We start from the raw sequence: 21,546 nt of genomic DNA, 5'->3' as shown, positions 1-21,546 counted from the left end.
TACAAACACAGCGGAGGAGACTTTGCACGGGACACTCGAGAGGGCTCAGCACTGGCCTCGCTCTCTCTGCCGCCATGGGAAGCAGTGGTCAGACCCCCGACCTCAGCAGGAAATGGGCTACAGCAGCCTGGAAATCACTGGGGCCAAATTCCTGCTTTTATTGCAACTCTCAGCATATTTGGTATTTTTTCCTAAAAGCCCCTCTCCCCCTTACGCACATGCAAACACGCAAGCATGCGCCCACACACTTGGAGTCAGGTTATTAATGGAGAACCTCTGATTTTATTTAGAAAGCAGGGGAGGTTTCCACCCCTCATCTGCCACCCAAAGAGCAAAGCTGGAAGATGAGAAGCCCAAATACTGCCACCCAAGACCACACACAAAAGGAATCCACATCCTCCTTTGCAATCTAACGGTTTTCAAGCACGTCTCTTTGTTCGCAGCCAGCTTTTGATGCCTGGCCGCCTGGAGTTGGAAAGGCATCCAGGGTTGTAGCCATATTAGTCTAGTGGCAAAAGCAATCAGGACTCATGATACAAGTGATCTCTTATTAAACCAACTAGATTTTTGCAAATCCAATCTGGATATAAAATGAACTATTCCAAACTGGAGATTTAATCACACCGTCAACTCTCCTATGAAATATGAGCTTCATTTCTACCCAGGAGAACTTTTGCAGTCTTTTCTCCTAGGCCTGAAGAAGGGTGTTCGTACCCCAAAGCTTGCAATTAAAACAATTCTTTTTTGCAAAAAATCTAGTTGGTCTAATAAAAGGAGGGCACCTCTGCCACAAGTCCTGCTTGCTTTTGGAGTGGGAAAGGCAGACATCTCCCCCTGAAATTCTCTCTTCAAAACCTGCTTGACCTTTTGGCATTGGGTTCACGAATAAGCCCATTTTTAAAAGCAGTCGTGCCAAAGTCACGCCGGTGAAACCTTGCCATCAACCCATCCCATCGCCCTGTATATACCTCCACAGCCTCATGTCTTTTATGTTAGCCTTCCTATCGCTCGGTCTCTGCCGTGAGCATACAGAAGCAGTAAAAATTAGATTCCTTTAATCTGAAGCTTTAGTTTGGATAAATCACTAGAAATCCACGACTAGATATTGGCAGGATTAGACCCTCACGTGAAAAACATCCACCGATATATTAGAGCAGCTGAAAGCATACGAGGGATATGAGCCTTTGTGCGTCAAGAGGCGAGTCAGCCATCTGGGCTTAGGAAGGAGCTTCCTCCTCCAGGGATGTTGCTGTATAATCATCAATTATACGGGTTCTGCAGATCCCTCAAAACATCTGTGGCAGCCGTCATCACCAGCGGGACGAGAGGAATTGCTGCTCTGCTCGGGCATCTGGCTGACAACTGTCCTTACGGCAGAGACAGGCGCGGAGAGCCCGAGCGCGGGAATCGGGGACGCTGCCGAGCCGCACGCTCCCTTGCTGGACAGGGGCCACGGGAGCGGCTAAGAGCACAGGCACAAAGGAAAGACGGAGCAAGGACTCAACGTTTTGAAGCAGCGCAGGCTAGAAGAGAGCAATGAACAGCTCTGTTCCTCCTGGGTGAGAGTTTGGCAACCCGGGGCCCCAGAAGGAGCATGCTTCTGCAAGCGCCCTAATTATTTTCAGTCGCCAAGTCCCACAATTAACTCTTTATTATGTTATCCTCTGCAGAGAAAAACCTCCCCCGGAAACTCCCAATGAAACCCACCGGCGATATTTATAGGCAGATTAGACGGAAGATGGTATGAAGGGCAAAGGGAGTCTTTCCCCTTCTCTCACGACTGAACGGGGGTAACATGCTCCCCCGGGCTGTTTCAATGTTGATATGGAGTGTGTCGATAGCTCATTACCGGTCTGATCACAGCCAGCTGTCTTCTCATGTGTTTGTACCTTGTTCTCCAACTCCATCGCTGGTTGAGGGCCAAAGAGCAGCACATAAGCAGAGGTCTCTGCAGGGAGCAGAGGGCCCGACACTGCCTTTCCATTGGAGGTAAAGGAGGGAAAGGCAGCAAATCAAACACATACCTTTAGAAAGGAACAAGGTGCAATTAGCTTGTGGAATTAATTGCCGCCAGGGATGAATGGCCAAGAGCATGAGAAAATGCACAGAAAGGGTAGAGGGAGAATAGTTGAACACATAATGCCCTGAACTGTACCAGTAAATATCTCGGCAACCTACCGCACATGCACGCACACACAGGGCTTGAAACACAGAAAGAGATTCAGATCAAGCGCCCTGCTTGGGGCCTGTCAGCCACAGGCATGGGATCCTCCCTACTGCAAAGTTTCTTGCAAATTCCTCTACGAGAGCTTGATGGACCACTGAGCTATGAGGACTGCTGAACCGGCCTCGCTGACCTAGCCCTGTATGCCTATCCATCCCAAACCAAACCAAAGGGCTTCAACATGCAGCACGTGCTCCCTCCCTTCCTTCCTCCCATCAGTCAGTTAGCTCCCACTGTTAAACGGTCATTGTGCCGGCAGCCTCGTTACCCCGTGCCAGGGACTGAGACGTGACGCATCTCTTGCACGCGTGAGGCTTGCAGCTCCTAGGAGAACTACCACTCAGAGAGTCTCAGCTTCTGCAGGTTCAAAAGTGTCAGTCCTAATGTGGCATTACACAAAGCTCTATTTGCAGCAGACGTTTGATTTGTTCCTCGGTCACTCGATAGCAGAGGGGGGTGGATTAGCTGCACCTGAAAGTTGAACCCACCCCAGTGGCAATCAAAGAAACATTTGTGCAACAACAATGGGTGAACGCAACCACTGATGACAGGGGGAAAAAAAAATCCACATCTATATTTTCAAGCAATTCCAAAGAACCTCAGCCCTTCGAGAGCAGGTTTGCCGGGCACGAAGACAAAGGTAAATCCAGACCCTGCCTTCCTTTGCGGCTTGGCGATGGGGCAGCTCTCCAAGGTTTGACAACGGCTAGAAAGGCAGCCCGGATTTTGCCAGTGCAGACGTGGCTGAAGAGATGTCAGGGCACACTGATAATTGCTGTGGGCAAAGCCCTTTGATTTCAGCCGACAAAAAGGTACAGCAGAAGGCAGCAAGGTGTTACGGCACCACCTGCTCGTGTTAATGGAAAGCCTAGTTAAGCGAAGCCCACTGCCACGGCGAGGCGGGGAAAATTGATTCCAGCCTGAAAAGAAGCAATTTGCTGCCAAGGGCAAAGCAGGTAATAGCAAGGGTGGAAAGACGGCGGCTTCTGGAATTCAAACAGAGGAAAACACATCGGCTTACACACCCCTGCGCGCACACCGACGTGCCCCAAAGCCACCGTCGCTTTGCTGTTCTTGTTATCCTGCTGTGCACGGCTGGGTCCTGACTGCCCTTGCGGGTGCTACAAGCACTAGGACCAAGGCCCTGGAGTTTTGAGCCTTCTGACAAGACTCGACAGAAAGGAGACGCGTCCAGGAATGCAACAGAAAACGGCAGCTCTGCCCCCCCCACGCAGGAAGGAGAAGCCGCAATCAAAATCAAAGTGCCCACAACAACGTGAAGGTGCGTCTGCACTCTCTGCTCTGACGGGAAGGGAGAGGCTTTTGTATTTCAGCCGCTTTCGCCTCCTGCGTGCAAGAGGGTGGCACCGTCACATGCCTTCCCCAACACGCTGTTTCAAAGGGCCTCGAAGTATCCCATGTTCCTAAAGGTCAAAACCACACAGAGGCCTTTCGTCCTATCCCTGCCCGAAGCAAAAAACATAAAATTAAAGGGAAAAGCAGGTGAGAGGAGGAAAACAAGGGAAGCAGGATCCCCCTCTCCTACCTGCATCACCATACAGGACTGGCCCGACTCCAGCACTGGTCATCTGACCCCAGCGCTCTTCCCTGCCCAGGGCAGCGGGTCGGACTCAATGATCTCATACATGACCCTAAAATCTATGAAATCTATGACTGCAAAGCATTTCAGTGAGACCACATCTCAAAAACTTATCCCCAGTTTTGCAATACTCACCGTCAAGCCGCAGCTCTTGGAGCGGTGGGATTCTGAAGCAATTCTGCTTTTCTTTTAAAAAAAATATCTTTTTACTGCCTGAAAGCATTACCCCTTCTCAGCACAAAGACCAGATGGCAAAATAGTAATAAGAGCTCAACATGTGTTAAAAACTCATGATATTTAACCTCCTTTCTTGTGGTTTTGGGGTTTTTTTTTAAACACTTCAAGCTTGTGCCAGCTGTGAGACCAAGGAAATTGAGGGCACAATATTGCATCGGTAGCCACTTCTCCTGCAAAACTGTACCCTCCTAGTGCTGATGAGGCTTTTGTAAGACTGACGCGAAAATCCAAACTAAAGACAATACACAGCGGGTTTCATTTGCGAGGTACCTAGATGCCTTTGTAATGAGCCAAAAAAAAAGGGGAGCAGCAAAACCCTGCCCAAGGAAACGACCGATTCACTGCCCCCTGGCCAGCCGCGCAAGCCATCTTCAAGCAGAGGATGCTACGCCGAGGGTGCTTACCAGGAATATTGTGTATCGTTATCGCCAGGATCAGCAGCATAATCCGCCTCCAACTGCTGCAGCCCGGCGTCGGCGCGGCATCTCTGGAAGTCAGGAAAGCGGCCGGCTCTTCTGGCTGGACAGATCCCCCTCCTTTCCTCCTCTGGTAGGGCTCCCCGTTCTCACCTTTGTCTGAGGGTCAGAAAGCATAAGCCAAGGTCAATGTGGCAGACAGCAGGTTTGCTCCTGAAAAAGGTCCCCACCTCTCCACCCATGCAAGAACAGCTGGAAAGATGCAGATTCAACCTCTCCCAGGGGGTTTCATTTCAATTTAACTTAGTGCCAGCCTGTCTGCTAAACACTGCTGAGGGCTCAATAGGTGCGCCCATCAAAGCCTTCACTCAGAGGGAAGACAAGGCAGCCCCATGGCGACTTTCCGCTACCACGAGAATATTAAAGGGCGCCAAAAGAAGCTACTTCAAGCCCATCCTGTCCCCAACCCCTGCAGGTTGATCCCCAAAACCTTGAGTTTGCTGAGGGAAGACGACGCTGTTGCAGAGAGATTTATTTGACAGCAAACTCCCTGCAAGGGGCTGCAAAGAGGATGGAGCTGGACTGGTCTCAGTGGGGGCAGATGGCAGGACACGGAGCAATGGGCTCAGGCTGCAGCACGGGAAGTTGAGGTTGGATATTAGGAAAAAACCTCTCACTAGGAGGGTAGTAAAATGCCTGAACAAGCTACCAGAGCGGTGGTGCAATCTCCATCCTTGGAGGTTTTTAGGACCTGGGTAGACAAAGCCTTGGCTGGGATGATGTAGCTGGGGGTGGTCCTGCTTTGAGCAGGGGGTTGGACTAGATGTGGCCTCCTGGGGTCCCTCCAACCCTCATTTTTTAGGATGCTATGATTCTGTTTTAGGCTTCACAATGCTGCCGATACAGTACCACCCTCCAACCATCTTCGAAAAACCTTCATTTTCATTTGACAAACCAAGGCTCTGAGTCCCCCAGACCTGTGTTTCCAGGAGGACGAAGACTAGCCCTACCCTGTATTTTGGCCGATGAAGTAAAACCCAAGCACGGACTGGGACAGCAAAAGGGCAGAAGCGGTAGCCGGGGTATAATAAAAGACCTATTAGGAGCAAGAGCCTTCCTGTTCACCTTTAGATAGAAAAGGCGAAGTGGTGCCAAGAAACGACATGGGCAGAAATTCCTGGACACCACATAGGCAACAGCTGCCGCTTTGCACTAAAGAAGATTTGACATTTCAGACGCATTGAATTCTCTCCCCTGACCCCTCGTCTCCCGCCCAGGAATTTTTGGTGCTGACAAACAAGTGTAAGAAGTCGTCTGAAACTGTTTTGATCGAATGTCAGCTGCTTCCCATGCCATTTCGAGGCTGGATAATGCTCGACTGTCACATCGCGCTTTGCAAAGCACGCATTTTCAATGCCAATTAAGAAGCTTAGCATAAAAGCGTTCATGCAAATCGACACGCCAGGTCATCCCGGGAAAGCGGGGGTGTCACTTTTGTCATTCGCATCTTGCCATCTGTAATAATAAAAAATAAATAAATAAAAGAAATGGCTTAAAAGCTTTCTGAGGAGGTTCTCGACAGCACGCAACAAAAAAAGTCTGCCGGGGTTAAGTAGGGAACAGCAAGGAATTAGCGCGTTTCAGCAATCAGAAGCCAGCCAGGAAGCCTGAAATGAAGACATCGAAATTCATGCAACCAGGCAGCCGAGGCGAGTCCAAGTCGGTCCCGAGGCTGCTGCGACCATTGGGACACCTCGGATGCTGTGCATCATTGGTGATTGTTCGGGCAAAGTGACCCAGTGGTGCCCATCTCCTCTCCACGCAGGGATGGCCATTGGCTCCCAGGAGGCTCATCCACCCTTGACAGGTCTTGCGTTTAGTCCCGCTGGGTGTCCACACACCCTCCCACCCAGGCCAGTGCAGGTGGGGGTGCCGACAACACAAATCATGAAACAGGCTGTGCTGGTGTACATGGTACCAGACAGCAGACCAAGAGAGGCCTGGCCTGGCAGGGTCCATACAGCCACCCCTCTCCCAAGTCTCAGACTGGGGCCACCAGCTCTGAACCCATCTGTCTGCAGATGCTTGCACTTCTCCTTCCAAAACAGCTTCTTCTGGAGAGTTGGCTGTCGCCGCTGCTAACAACCCAATACAAATATTATTGCCACGATAAAACCAGGCATCTTGTCCTCCCCAAATTCTAGCTGAACCATAGGATATGGGAAGGCATTGGTTAATCGGTACATCCTGTTTTTCCGAGCATAACTGGTTCTTATTTACCAGAGTAGAAAAAGCCAAAAAGCAGATCTGACGTGGAAAGGACCAGCCCCGGGGGGTCTTTTCTGATCTGCTGCAGGTGGAAGGGCTCGGCTTATCATCATTTCGCTCTAAGCCCTTAGGAAGTCAGTCCCTTGACTGTGAAGCTCACCACTCAGTCCATGATGAGGGCTGTGTAGGACTGGAAAGGCGAGGGAGGTAATCCCCTAACCACCAAACAGGTGAGAGGAGCAGCAGCTCCGTCTCACCCGCCCAGGCAAGGCGCAGCTGGACGTACATTAAACGGTGGACGTGGCTTAACAGATTTCAAGGAGTCGGCTAAATTCCCCGTGATCTCACCCGCACCAGCAATGCCTGCGAGTGCATCAAAGAGTCTTTCTCCCTTGATCGCAGGGTCTGAAGGGTTCAGTTCTCCAGGGCGATCCCCTGCAAGGCGTTCTCCTCTGGCTTACCAAGCCAGGCTTCAAGCACTCGAAGCAACGGGGTGCTGTCTACCTCCCCGTGACAGACTCTGCCCCAAGACCAACGGATCAGAGAGGTCTGGGCTTGTCAGCAAGGTTTTCAGTCTAAGGTATCGGTTCCCATGAACTCTTCCGGCTGCACCATGAGCTCCACCTATGCTTCACAGGCACCAGTCCTCTCTCTGCTCCCATGCAAGTAGCACCCTTGTTTGGTTTCGTGCCTTCTACTGCCTCCGGAGACAGGCAATCATCTGGGCATCACCAAGGCACCCTTTTGGAGGAGGCAGAAACAGAGGATACTGCGTGCATGGCTGCTGAAGCGTCCCACGGCTGCAGCCTCTGCGGACGCCATGCTTATCAGGGGAGGGGACTGCACGCAGGAATAGCAGACAAAGGAGCTCTGGTTACAGATGGACCGGCGCGGATGCCACACCCTGGAAGATAAGATGAACAGCAAATTGGTGGGCTGTGAATTGGTGCCGATCATCTCCTGAGCAGTGCTAGAAACTGCTGTTTCTTCGGGGACTCCCTGGTGCTTCCTTTCCAGAAGGAGCTGCCTTACAATCTCTGCCAGGAGCTCAAGGAACTCCTTCACGCGCCTTCAGGCTTTGCAAGGGAGGCCCCGGCTTCCTAAAATAACACCCCTGGCTTTGAGCCTCATGGATCGTGAATGCTAGCAAGGAAGGAGGGAGCTGAGGCAGCTTCCCCCCACCCGAGGACACCCCATACGCATCCAGGCACCGGTGCGTCCTCCGGCAGTTGTGCTTTGCAACGTCCCTGAACAACGAAGGCAAAGCTCTGAAATCACCACGTGCCCCGCTGCTCGACAGGCTTTGCACTCATATCGACGAGATGGCAATGGGAATCAGCAGCACGATCAGGTGGGTGACGACTGAGCTGCTGTTCCAGCCCGCTCGACAAGGGCCACTGGCCTGGGTGCTATGGGCAAGTGCTGCAGCTTGAGCCCCCTTTCCTCCCTGAAGACAGGGCCCCAGGAAGGCAGCACCAAAAGCAAGATGCTGCCCTTCCCCCCGGAGCAAAGCAGGGCAGGAAGGCTCAGGGCAATCTGCTCCGCACAGCACATGGAAATCTCTCTTGCAAATACCTTTATTATCCTGCCTCCCACTCACCCCTGGCTTCCAGTAGCTCCAGGAGCGCACTCGCAACAAAGGGAGGAGAACAGCACATGCACAGTAATTACCGTATCCGTGCCCGTTTAATTGTTGTGCAACTTTCGCCATCAATACGCTCGTAAAGGCTACACGCGCGCAGGGAGGCACGAGCACCTTGCAGGTGAGAGGACCCAGCTGGTGGGGGCAGGAGTCATGCTCCAGCCCTCCCCGGCTAGACTGCAGCTGGCTCGGGTGGGCTGACACAGCTGCAGTCAGCCTCGACCTGCCTTTAACGAAGCAGAGAACTGCAACACAAGCTGAAAGAAATGCAAAGCTCTCAAACTCTGGGTTCAGAGATGACACCTTTTATTAGACCAACTAAGAAATTGCACACACAAAAAAAACATCTTTCTTTGCAAGCTTTCAAGCACACACACCCTGCTTCAGAATGAAAGATGGTCAAAGTCTCCATGGGTAGAAAATAAACTCCGTTTTGCACAGGGGAAGCTGAAGGTGGATGCCTGCTCCTCTGGGTCGTTTGCGTGACTTGCTCTTTGATGCGAGGATAAGGCAGGATTTCTTCCCGGGTGGCGTCAGATGGCAGAGAGGCGGGGAGGTGCAGAAATCTTCCTCTGCTATTTAGCAATGATGTTTATAATTGCAAGCTGAAGTCACTTATACAGAGAGAGATGGCAACTACCTGCAGGCTCCCAGACTGCCTTAATACCCTGGCTGGCTAGTCCCCAAGTTCGACCACAAACCGCTTGTGCCGTGCTTAAAACCAGTAACTCTTCCCCTCCACGACGGGATCAGCCTTAAGCATTTATAGGGAAATATCACATTTAAAGGGAGAGCCTCCTCCACACCGCACCTTTAGCTGCCTGCTCGCATGTCAACTGAGGACAAATGTAACTCAACCCAAGGGAGGCGCAGCTGGGACCGAGACGCGAATGACAAGAACCAGGTAGCCAACGTGGGAGAAAACTACGCAGGAGCGGTTAGAAAGCCGGGCAAAAATCACCAGTCCATTGCACAAAACTCAGATCAGGAAAGGAACAAGGACGGAGCTAGCGGCTGGTCCACCCGGGGGATTTTTCTGCGTTGGGCGCTACATTATGCAGCTGCAGCAATATAAACTCCCCGTGATACGAGACAACGCACCCCTGTAAAAGGATGATTTACAAAGCCACAGCTTAAAATGAGACTTTGTCTGCTGCAAATACAGATGTGAGAAGAAATCAACGGGAAAATGCCGGGGATCATAAAGCCAAGGTCTGGAGGTTCCCTTAATGACGTCTGTTCACACAGTATGTGAGCATCTCACGCTTATCACCTATTAGCACTCACAACCCCCTGCCAGAAGAGCACGTAGTACTATCCCCAGAGACCTGAGGCACAAAGGTACTGAAGAAAAGAGATCACGGGTCCTTCCAATAACACCTTTTCCACAGGACCTTCACTAAAGAGAAGGATGTTTCCCATCTCTTCTAACGCTCCTTCCAGCCATGCATCCCTACCCACCGGCGTAACGCCAACAGCTTCAGAGCAAGGCCGCCTGAAGTCGCAGCAACCTGCACGAGCATTAGTGGAAAGCAGCCTGGATCACTACCAGGCTGGGAGTGGCGAGAGCCAGCAAGGAAAGACAAACAGGAGGAAAATCCTGAACGACAAGGCAGAGGAGGTGGGGAACTCGCTCTCTGCTGCAAAACAAGTTGCGCGAATGGAGAAGAAAATGGGTATGTGTGAGTCTAGGGGCCTGCCCTTCAATGCAAGCAACAGCAGCGACAGCTTTTGAGCCTGTGGAATTGGTTCCTCTTGGAAAGAGCGACACAGGTTTAGAGAAAGCGACTGCTGGCAGCGGCGTGGCAAAGACGGGGCAAAGGGGCCGAAGGGACAATTCTGCAATGCAAAGGGCAACGTGGACTGAATGCAAAGGGAAGAGATTGCCGGGCATCTCGTTTTTAGTTCAGAGCTTTGAGGGCTTGATCCCTGCTAATTAAGTAGGCAGCAGCCAGCTGAGCTACCTTCATTACCCGTTTGCCTGTCTTTTCCACGTTGGCTTGTGCTAGAGTCAGCTACGTGCGCTCCTCCCATTCACTGTCTTTGCTGGTGCTCCCCAGGGAAAAGCAGACACTGCTCGTGATGTCTTACGCAGCTGATCTCAAGTGAAATTGTATTCTCGAAATACTCTGGGAACCAGGAGCCCGTCTTTTAACTTCCCAGCCGTGCTGTCTTCTCACTGCTCAGGTTCTCCCTTGGCAAAATGTTATGAGTACTGATCCATTAGTGTCTGTCAAGCAGCTTGCAGTGTTGGATGCAACAGCCTCCTCCTCCGACACCGCTGCTTGCCTTCCCGTCTCTCGCGCCTCCAAGCCAACCATGGTACTGCACGCTCCGATGTCCCCGCTTGCTCCACAGGAGCCGGCACCGCCATCTCCCATGCAAGATGCAAATTGCAGCTGGGAAGCAAAGCCAACTCCATGAATATTAAAAACCAGCCTATTGTCTGAGGACCTGGTTTCACAGCACCTACACACGGCACCCGGACAGGTGAGCAAGCTCAGAGAGCTGGCGCTGGACTCAACTTTGCACCGACACACGTTCCTCCAGTAGTTTAACCTTCTGGGATGTCCAGGCCACACAGCTGTCACGCCGCTGACCTGCTGGCTACGCAGACTCTCATTACGGAGGGAGTCTGCTTTGTTTCAACCTCACCTGGCCCCATAACGTGATCCCTTTTACAGCAACAGGATCAGATGATGCCGAGTCTAGAAAAGCAGCAGGGTGGCTTCAATCCAAAGCATTAGCATCACTTGAGTCATGCAGCCCAGCGTATCTTTAGCAATCCGACTGCATACTCCCATCTGCTGTGGGGCTGTAAGGGAAATACATCATCCAAAAACCACTGCAACTTTTAAAATCAGGGGAAAAGCAAATTAACAATATACTGAAAACCTGGCTGTCCTTCAATCGGTTATACCATTTAATTTGTGTCACTACTGCAAACAGAGAAATAACTGCATTGCTAGCAGCGGTCATGCACTTTCTGTCTGTAAAATACACAGACATATAATTTATTTGGAGGATTTACAAATTTCAGTTCAACCCTGAGCTGCAACCTAGCTCTATGCTCCCGTTTCATAGATTTCATAGACATTAGGGCTGAAAGGGACCTCGGGAGATCATCGAGTTAATGTTTTTGATCTTTAGACATAGCTTAAAGCTACGTATGGCGAACTAAGAGAAACGTGCGTGCCTCCTCACATAGCTAAGAGGCCATCACTGCTCCCTTGGAGACCCTAGGTCACTTTACATCCTCCTTCTTCTCCCCATCTGTACAGGAAAGACAGGCTTCGCCTTGCAAAGGCCCACAGAGGGTTAATTAGACCTCATGACCTATGAACACCATGCAATTTTTCACTGCTCTTGTAGCTGATGAGGAACTTAAAGTGTGTACAGCTAGGAGCACAAGAGAAATCAATCCAAATAAGCTAAAGGTATGAATTGAAAGTGGGCTAATTAAGCATCATTAACCCCCCAGTGTGGACACACTCATTCAAAATTTAAGTCGGAGTAATGTGATTTGGGTTAATGCTCTTCCAAAAGGATTCAAACTAAACAAAATTAAGGCTCCCTTCGCTGTAAATGAGCCTTTCCACCCCTGGCTTAATGTGGTTTTGCTAACCCAATTTGAACATTCATCTGAATTGCCTTTCCTGGCTGTGCTCGGACGGACAAGCCCCGAGGAGCTTGTTCCAAAGGACCCGGGGTTTCGGAGAGTGACCGCAGGGGAAACGAGGGACAAGGCATGCTGCGTGCCAGCTGCCATGCTTCTACTGCCCGTGTGCCCACTTTTATCCTGCGTTAAAGCTAACTTGGGCTAGCCAACCTTGCAGTGAAAGGGGCAGTGAGGGTATTGGGGCTCGGCTACTGTTTGCATGCCAGGGGAAAGGCCTGCACACAGGCAGTTACCACCTCGCTTCATCCCGAAGCCCCTCACCTGCAACCTCCTCGGCCATGTTGGTGACATCTCCGAGCTGTAGCAGGCTGTCTTTCTCCAAAGGATGGAGACTACCCCGTGCTTAGATCAGCCACCCATCTCACCTGAACACGTCTGACTCCAGATTCCCCCCATTTGGATCTCATTACATTTTCTTCTGCTACGATACAGAGGCATCCACCTCCCAGCCTAGGGAACTGCAGCCGTGATCAAGTCCCTTCTTCATCTTCCCAGCCATAATAAAGGAAGGGAAATGAGCTGCTTCGGTCTCTTGCTGTTAGTTGGGTTGTCTAGGCTTCGACCGAACCTTTCTGAAGTTTTCACCATCCCTGCCAAGGAGTGGAAGTGAACACAGGGTGCAGTAATGGTCCTGCTAATGCAGGATATCACCCCACTGCATTATGCTACCCGCCAGGATAGGCACCAAGGTAGCAAAATACCTAAAACTCTGCATAAAGGTACATTTAACTGCTTTAAAAGGCGAGGGAGAGCTCAGGAGTGCACACTAGCTGACCCAATGCAACTATTCACCTGCAGCTAACCTGCTATATCTTTAACCCTAAATAAAACAGTTGCAGAAGCAGTGGTTTTGTTACCCTTGTAGGATGCAGGCGTTACCACCGCATCGCAACAGCTCCTAAGAGCACCACCGGATATCGATGCAACTGTGATAGCTGCCTCTACCCGAACAAAACAGGGTGACAACACGAAAGAGCTATGCAGCCTGGGCTTCAGCTGGGAGGATCCCTTGTGAAGGGCAGTAATAGGAGTCAGAAGTAGATTTAAAATAAGCACGAGGAGAAAGGAGGTGTGTTGAGTCTTTAAGTGGATCTCACCCCCTCTCCTGTTGCCTTGCGTTTTGCCTGCAGCCACGTAACCCAAGAAACCGTGCAACAGTTAAGGTGCCCTCCAATTTGGCAGCTGCCTCACCAGCCACCCTGCTCTGGGATCAGCACCAGGCCTGCTGCCTTGCTACCCACTCCTGATCGGTGCCAGAAGGCAGGGAGAGAGATCCCGCCTGCAATCAGTCCCATTGAGGGAATGGAAAGGCTTCCCACAGGCAATCAGCAGGCAAAGGCCTCTTCTTCATTAGATGGTTGTGTGAACCTGGGATCAGCTATGGGACTGCAACACACCTTCCACCAGCAAGTCTAAGCCCTGTAGGAACTGCCCGACACTAGGTAAAGGGGGGCGGGGGTATGCATGTGCACGTACATGCATGCACACATGTAGACGCACACATGTGCTTACACCTGCATTGAACTCCACTGCAAAACCCCCACCTGTACCTATTCACAGCACCAGGACAGAGAGGGTGCAGTACACCTTTGCCATGGTGAGCTGCCCACTCAGACAGACAAGGCTCTTTGCAGACAGACATGCAGACAACAGGGTATGCCCGACCCTGGGGAAATAAGTGATGGACTTCAGATGAGCCCTGCTAGGTACCCGAGTGTTTGCTGGGTTTATTTACCCAATACTCAGGGATGCAGTCCACGGGGAGAGTGTCTAGAAAAGGAGAGAGAGTAAGGCGATGCAACTGAGAGCTGAGAGAGAGTAAGGCGATGCAATTGCTAATTAAACCATGGAAGCGCACATGCATGAACATGTGCACACACACACGGGCCAGGTGCATGGGGTAGGAGACACGTGACCAGGACAATCCTGGATAGTAGCCTTAAGTGCACAGAGGGCCAAGCTGTCCCCAACCCCTGCAGGATATGGGGACGTGCAGGTTGCATCTGCTTTGTCCTGATGCAGGGCTGACTCGGGTCCCGTCTCAAGTTCCCGGGCGGTGTCGGAGCATCACACACAGAGCGCCCCGGTCCCTGCCTGGACTCGGTCCTGAGGGTATGCTTGCTCTTCTATCACTTTAAAAAGCAAAGCCAGAGCAGACTGAAGCCTACTTATTACCAAGTAATGCATTCGGGTCCCTGTACCAGCGCCTCTATGGAATCAGGAGAGCTTGCAGCACAGGCAGCAATTAGCCCCGCTCTTGGCACGTGCTGAGGCTGCTAATTAGCACCTTCAGAGTTTCCTCCGGACTCCAGCAGCTTGTGCTGTGACAGATATCCCTTCAACAAACAATTCAGGGCTATCAGCATCAGGACACCAGCAGTCAGGGGAGTGCGAAGGCAGTGGTTTCCCCCTGGGCCACATAAAAGCACCTGGACCACCCTGGTGAGGCCTGAGCATGCAGCCAAACCCCAGTCATGAGACACCAGAAGGCAAGGAGATTGCAGAGGACAGGGACTGTGTTTAGTCAGATGACTACATAGGGAGGAGAACCGGGATTGGTGTCCCTCAGCCAACCCCCGGGCTGCTCTGCTTCACACGTGGCAAAGGTGCAGTTCAAAACTTCAGCCAGAGCCCCCTTGTTCCTGCTCCTGGAGCCTTCCTGTGGCTGCTGAGAAACCACCAGCGGCCCCAAAACTCAGCTTGCAACATCCAAGCAAGGCGACCACGGGGACGACCATCTCCTTCCCTTCCACAGCCCGCTGCCTTCTCTTCAGCGACTCTTCGCAGCTCCAACACGGGCTATCGCTCTGCCCATATCAGAGTCCGAGCAGAGACAAAGGCTGTGAAAGCATCAGACACCCAAAAAAGAGAAAAGAGTCCCTGTCTCTTCTCCAATGACATGAGGGAAACCCCTGACATGAGGGAAACCCCCAGGGAAGGGAGCAGGCTTCCCATTACCACTCAATACAACCGTCAAAGGCAATGCTAGCAAGTCCACAAAACACAGGGCACTGCTCATTCTTCCTGCTTCTCTTTTTCTTGGTTAGTTCGCTGGTTAGTTGTAGTGTTGCGCTGGTGTTGGTAAAAGCATCCTCTCCTATTTCCAGAATGTCATGGATTAAATGACAAGGCACCCAGGAGATGACGAGGTCTCTGGTGGCGTGGAAACAGGGACGGACTGTTCTCAGACAATAGGACAAGGAGCAATGGGCTCAGGCTGCAGCAAGGGAAGTTAAGGTTCAATATGAGGAAAAACTCTCACTAGGAGGGTGGTGAAGTGCTGGAACGGGTTACCTAGAGGTGGTGGACTCTCCATCCTTGGAGGTGTCTAAGACCCAGATAGACAAAGCCTTGGCTGGGAGGATGGAGTTGGGGCTGATCCTGCTTGGAGCAGGGCTTGGACTAGATGCGACCTCCTGAGCTCCCTCCCAGCCCAAATTGTCTACAATTCTATGACACGCTACATAGGGCTGGAAGGAACAAGAAAATAAAGCCAAGAGAGGAAAAAACAGGGAAATATCCTGAGCCAGGTCCTCAGGTCAACCCAAGATGCTCTTAGCCAAGTCCCACATCCACCCTGCAGTAGCCTAGGGTCTACTCTAAGCGATGCCGGCAAGTTAAGCTCCCCAGGCCATTGTGCCAGGCAAGAGTCAGTGCCGCGCCTGGCCCCAGCCAGCGGTGCCTCTCACACTCGGGGACATGCAGGAAGAGCCCGGGTGGCTCTATACTAGCTCGACACTCACCCGACATTTGGGAAGCATCTAGCTGACACAATCATTTGGCCTTAAGCTTCCCATCTCCCCAACTGCCTGCCACCCCGGTGGCGTGGGACACTGTCCTTAGCTTGAGACCACGATGGTCTGCAACTGTCATATGTGCAAACGAAGCTCCATCGGAGCATTACTGGCTTATCACAGATTTGCAGATGTAAAGAAAGGACAACCCTTTTTCCAAGCTGAAGATACGGCCCTGGCCTCGCCAGGACAGCTGGAGAAAACACCCAGGAACGTGCATGGCCCGAGACATGCACCGTCCCGACTTTCTCAGTCCAGCCCAGGATTCGGAAACACTGCAGCTATTTACATTTTGGGTTTTTTTCTTCTTCTTTTTTATAGGAGCTTTTTTCAGCACATATTTATTTTTCTCTGGTTTAATGGAGCATCCCAAAGGGACCAGCAAGGGACACAAAGCGCAACGGTCTTCTCTCTCTTGTTCCCTTTCTTCATTTTAGATGAAAACTCAGAGGACACCAGGCAGATTCATCAAAGTGCTTCAAGGGAGATTGCAGGAAGTTTCGTTTTGATTCTCTGGCCCCCATCACCCACCCTCCCTCCCTTCGAGCACCTACAAGGCTTTCATAGTCATAGTTTCTAGGGTAGGACGGGACCTGAGTAGATCATCTAGTCCAACCCCCCCCGCTTTAAATTAACTGTTCTTGTGGTGCATGCAATTAAACCACAACAACACCAGAAAGGCAGCCGGCTGGATGCTAGCTCATCTCACTGAGCAAAATAATACTGCCTCCCATTACTCTGGCAAACAGCAATAAAAGGGAAAGCTGCTTTCTTAAACACAGAGGCCTTTGCCATATAACACAGCGATGCTCTGTGTACTCGTCTTGCTTCTGCACCTTCATCATGCAGATCAGCCTCGAGGCATCCTACGTTAACTAGAGAAGAACTCACTTTTGCTCCCCGTCAAACCTGCCTTCTCACCAGCTGGTTCCCAGGTTCCACCAAGTCCTGATGATCTCAGCATAACATTGTCTCTCCAAATTGGGTTTAGAGCTTTCTAATTAAGTTTCTCAATTTTTTTTCCTTTTTTTTTTTCTTACCAAGACAAAGCAGTCACCATGCACAACCAACTGATGCATGTGTTCCAGCCCAGCATGTTACACAAGACGAGCAGCAGATTTCTGCAATGAGATGCAATATTTTGGCTGCTGGCATTTGCATTTGCTAATATAAGCCTACCCAAAAATGATTGGTAGGGCACCCAAAAATGACCAGTCGCTTTGGGGAAACTTTGACCTAATGCTAACTAATTTTTTGCATCCAGATAGCCAGCTAACAAGCAGTCATCTGCCCTCCCTAGGGTCTCACGCAACATGGTTGGGAAGGAACAGTCACGTAGGACATAAACCAGCTGCTGGAGCCAGGCACTGCAAGCTTAGACATTTCATATCCACGCACCCTCTAAGTTTTCTCCATGGCTTCCAACGGAGATTAAAAAGAGACTATATATTGCTGTTTCCATTTTTAACACAGAAGATGACTTGAGAAACTTTGCCTTGGGTTTCCTGTTAATCCTGCTCCTTCCCAAGGCTGGGAATATGACCCCTTTCATTCATCTCAGGCTCTGGGCCTCTCTTGTCAGTAGGGGAAAGGGGCTTGAAATCCCTGCTTGTCTGAGTGCAGGGGGCAGCACCGGTCCTGGCTGCCCTGCCCTGGGGAACAAATGCCCTGAGCACTAGCATTTAGGTCAGGGAGGCAGACTCTGCCACCTCTCTCTGCCTTAGTTTGCCCAGCTCCAAAATGAGTCTACCCTCAAGCATCAAGAGGCTTCATATCTGCAAAGTGCCTTGAGATTTTCAGGTGAAGATAAAGACTCTGGTAGATATGGAGCCCTTATTAGCAAATCCCTCTCTCTCTTGCTCCCACGGACATTGGGACGTCTGCTCCCGGAGACACGAGCAGTCCTAACTTAGCTCTTCGATGCCCCTTTCTTCTGTGCACCATCAAGGGCTGCCAAGTGATGGTGCAGGAGATGCTTTTCCAACCTTTGCCTATTTAAATAACCAGGCTTCCCACATATGCAGCCCTCACTTCTTATCCCTAGCATAAGCAAAGGAAAGTGTGCAGATACATAGGTAAAGTTACCTACCGGTCCTGGCTTAAAGAATCGGTCAGGTCTCTGTGTATGAGCCACAGCTACGTTTCCCCTTGCAAGAGAAGTCTTTACCATTCAATTAACAGAGGGGCTGGCTCCCGTACACACAAGAACAAGCTGTCTCACAAGTGCCCCGCTTCTAATATTTGAAAGGGGAAAACACAGTGTTCCCCTGAGCGTGGGAGACGACTGCAAATCCCGCAGGTTGCCAACTGGCAGGCAGCTCCCCAGCCCACGTCGCACCGTGAGCAGGGTTCCCAGTTCTTCCTCGCCGCCCCCCTCTCTCACCGCTGCGCACAAGCCCTGAGCAAACACGCGGATGAAGCAGCAAAACAAAAAGCAGGATGGCCTTTACGGCTCCCCCGACGGCACACGTGCGGGCTGGCATGGGGAGCGGGGAACAGCAGATGCGCAGAAACCAATGCAAAACAAAATCCAGGTTGTAAACAGAGAGAGGAAGCTTCCAGTGCCTTTCCAAGCGGCTCTGCAAAACTATTTCTCCTCGGGGTTCAGCTGCCTGTCGAGGGAGAGCCCAGCTCAGCCCTGGGTTCAAAGGGCCAGCTTGCAGCCTTTCCTCCCTGGGCTGCTGAGGGCTGTTGAGCTCGCCAGTAGCTTTTCTGGTCATGCAAGTCTCCTGCTGTCAGCGCTGGACAGCAAGGTAATGTGGGTGCTTCTTCACGTGCAGCCATCGCATGGCTGCACATTGGCCAGGCCCCTGCAAAAACCAAGAGGAACAGGAAAAGGAAAACAGGTCGACAGGATGGATGTCCCCAGTGTCACCTCGTGGATCGAAGGCAGACAGACAACTCACCTTGCGTATATGCAACCAGTGCATACCCCCAAATTGCTGGCTGCTACATCTGTGCCTGTATTACTAGCACGTGAATGCTGAGGTTTTCAGCATATGACAGTGAGCACATAAATAAGAATCAATGAGGGGATCAGCACCCAAATGCATGCAAGAAATATCCTGGGTCACATTTCTAAACAGTGCCAGAGACTCCCCGTGCCTGAAGAAGGGTGACTGCACCCAAAAGCTTGCTAAGGACCTTCTTCCAGCTACTCAGTCTGATAAAGAGATCACATCCACTCAATGAACCTTGCCTGCCTGACGTGACTTAAGATTTTACCCACCCCATCCCAACTTCAGTTTTCCCCAGGCCTCGTCTTTCCACCCAGGCTGAGATGCAACCGCATGTGGAAACCCATCCTCGGCAGCAGGTTGAAAACGGGGAAAGCATCGGTCTCTCCATTTCGATGGCAAGCATCATGGCATTTGGGCAGCTCCCTCTCTCCATTATCAAATTTCCAGGAAAGATTCATTTCATGACTCACTAGCAAAACCATGCGCCCCATCCAGGCCTTTGGCTGCGTGTGCATCTGCCACCTGCTGAGATGTCATTTCATTCCACGCACACAGGCTCAGAAGTCATTGCTATGCTTGGAAGCAGCCTGCTTTGCATTATTGAGTGAGCACAAGCTCGGGGTTTAATAAATATTTGATCCGTTACAAATGTATTTGACGTTGGCTCTTAAATCAATCACCGAGCTAACTCCTCCGTCTATGCTAAGCACTTGCCAGTCTCAGAGAGAGAACATAAAAGCTTTGGTCCCTCTCTCTTGCAGCAAAAGGTGACATACCCATAGCTATCAAAGGACAAGACCATGTCGGCTAGCTCCTCCGAGTATGCTTATGACAGCAGACCTCTGGCCCAGGCTGGTAGGTCTCCAAAGCCTAGTTGTAGAGAAACCCACTGATGGTTTTCCATCCATCCCTTTGAAAGGCTGAATTTTAATCCAGTTCATTCCCTAAGATGAACATTTCCTCAACGCCTGATCTAAACACCCCTCCACTACTGTGAGCAACCCTGCCTGTCGCCATCTGACTCCTTCATTTTCCAGTCATTACTAAGGCCAGTCCATGCAGGATCCAAACCATTAGGGCAAAATGATTCTCCTGGGGTGCCCCAAAATCCTTTCCAGGGTGCCACAGGATGCCAGCAGCACGGTTAGGTTTGCAAACGTGAATCACAAGCTAAACCCAAAGATGTCCAATAGAAATCCATAGTCGTGTCTTCTGAGTTCTCTATTGCTTTTCTGTACTCAAAAAAAGAGTGGAAACAAGGAGCTGGGATTTTCCGAGAGGTGCCCTGAGTCTACCTAGGGGTGCCTGAGTCTAAAAAAAGAACGAGAAGAAGTGCATTAGGAGCCTGAGGGCAACAGGCACTGCACTGAGAGAGGCCAGAGGTTTGTAAGGACAGGCTCGGTGCGCTTGCAACTGGGAAGAGTTTGCATTGCTTGCACAAGGCAAGACCACGGCTCTTGCTGGTGGGGCAGGCTACCGAGGCATCCCCTGAGATGCAGAGTGGCAATCCTCTTTTAAGGGACAAGCAGCATTACGCTGGAAGCAATGGAGAGGCTTTATTACCAATGGTAGCCCACGACAGAAAAGCTGCTAAAGATGGGAGATATAGGAGGCGATAGCTCCATGTCGAACCAACCTCTTCATAAGCAAAGGCCATCCTGGAGCTAGACTGAATATTTTACTCTTGCACGAATGGCAGACTATCAAACCAGACAAGACACTTTGCTATTCAAGCTGTTCTCTGCAAGATTATGATGTGTTCAAAGCTCACCCCAAGTTGCTTAGGACAGACACCCCGGGGAAAGGCATATAGCCCCGACAGAGCCCAGCCCTTGCATGCCCTTCATGCTGACAACTCCCACCGGTGCCTCTGGAAAAGGATGTCCGAAGAGCGCTTCAGGAGCAGCCCTGGCAGAAACTGGAAGGGGAGTTCAATGTGTGGAAGGGGATCCGGAGCTTGAAGGCAGTCAGGAAGAGAGCACAGCTGTCAGGAAGCAGTCTAGAGTTAGGGGCAGGGTTTCCCTAGCCCCCTCGGAGGTGCTCCAGAGAGGAATGCACCATACAACCCCGCTCAGCTCCTATTCCTGCAATGGAGGTGAACGCGAGGGAGACCGTGTCTCCAGCTGCGCGAGAGGGCATAAGGCCTAGGACTTACCACCGCTCCCAGCTCCCGCCGGGGCACCAGGGCAGCGCCTGGAACGAGAGACACCTCGTTAACAGCACTGAGCTCTTTCCTATCTGTGCACAAGACCCTCCAGAGGCTCGCTGGCTTCCCGCTCCCGTTCCCACGCATTCCTGCGAGTGCCCTGCCCGCGTCATCTTGCCGACAGAGGAGGATGGAGCAAAGCCAGTGCATCGCCCTTTCCTATTAAGGGAACCATGCTGCTTTAGCCATCATCCTCCCACACCCACTGTTTCTCTACACTCCTGGTCCCCAAAGTTCAAGCCTATATTTCTTTGATGTCTCCACTTCGCAGGCTTTGGCTAGTGAAGTTTATTCTTGGGTGAAAGGGCAGCTTAGCTGGTAGAAACGCATCTGCAGCACGAGCTTTAGCCAGCACAACGGGCAGTCGCGGACACCGCTTCTCTCGATGACTGATTTTCGCAGCGAAACTTCTGCAACGCATGCCCAGCCTCACACGGTCATAGCGTATTTGGTCCAGGATGTTTAGAAACACTGACGCTTTGTCCACGCCAGCAATACCCACGGCTGGTCTGACCGATGA

General features: G+C 51.3%; 1 protein-coding gene across 2 annotated transcripts in view; it reads right to left on the bottom strand.

Annotated features, from left to right (window-relative positions):
• The window catches only part of SLC39A11 (solute carrier family 39 member 11), a 208,676-nt gene that overhangs the window by 86,184 nt on the left and 100,946 nt on the right, over window positions 1-21,546 (bottom strand). For both annotated transcript variants that reach the window (XM_019542328.1, XM_019542329.1), the window contains exon 5: window positions 4,466-4,636. In XM_019542328.1, coding sequence (XP_019397873.1) covers window positions 4,466-4,636 — 171 coding nt within the window. The remainder of the gene's footprint in view (window positions 1-4,465; window positions 4,637-21,546) is intronic.

Source organism: Crocodylus porosus, unplaced genomic scaffold (assembly GCF_001723895.1).
Source record: "Crocodylus porosus isolate Cpor-Errol unplaced genomic scaffold, CroPor_comp1, whole genome shotgun sequence".
NCBI classification, from domain to species: domain Eukaryota; kingdom Metazoa; phylum Chordata; order Crocodylia; family Crocodylidae; genus Crocodylus; species Crocodylus porosus.
The sequence above is the reverse complement of the archived record's forward strand: the minus strand, read 5'-3'. Positions and strand labels throughout refer to the sequence as shown.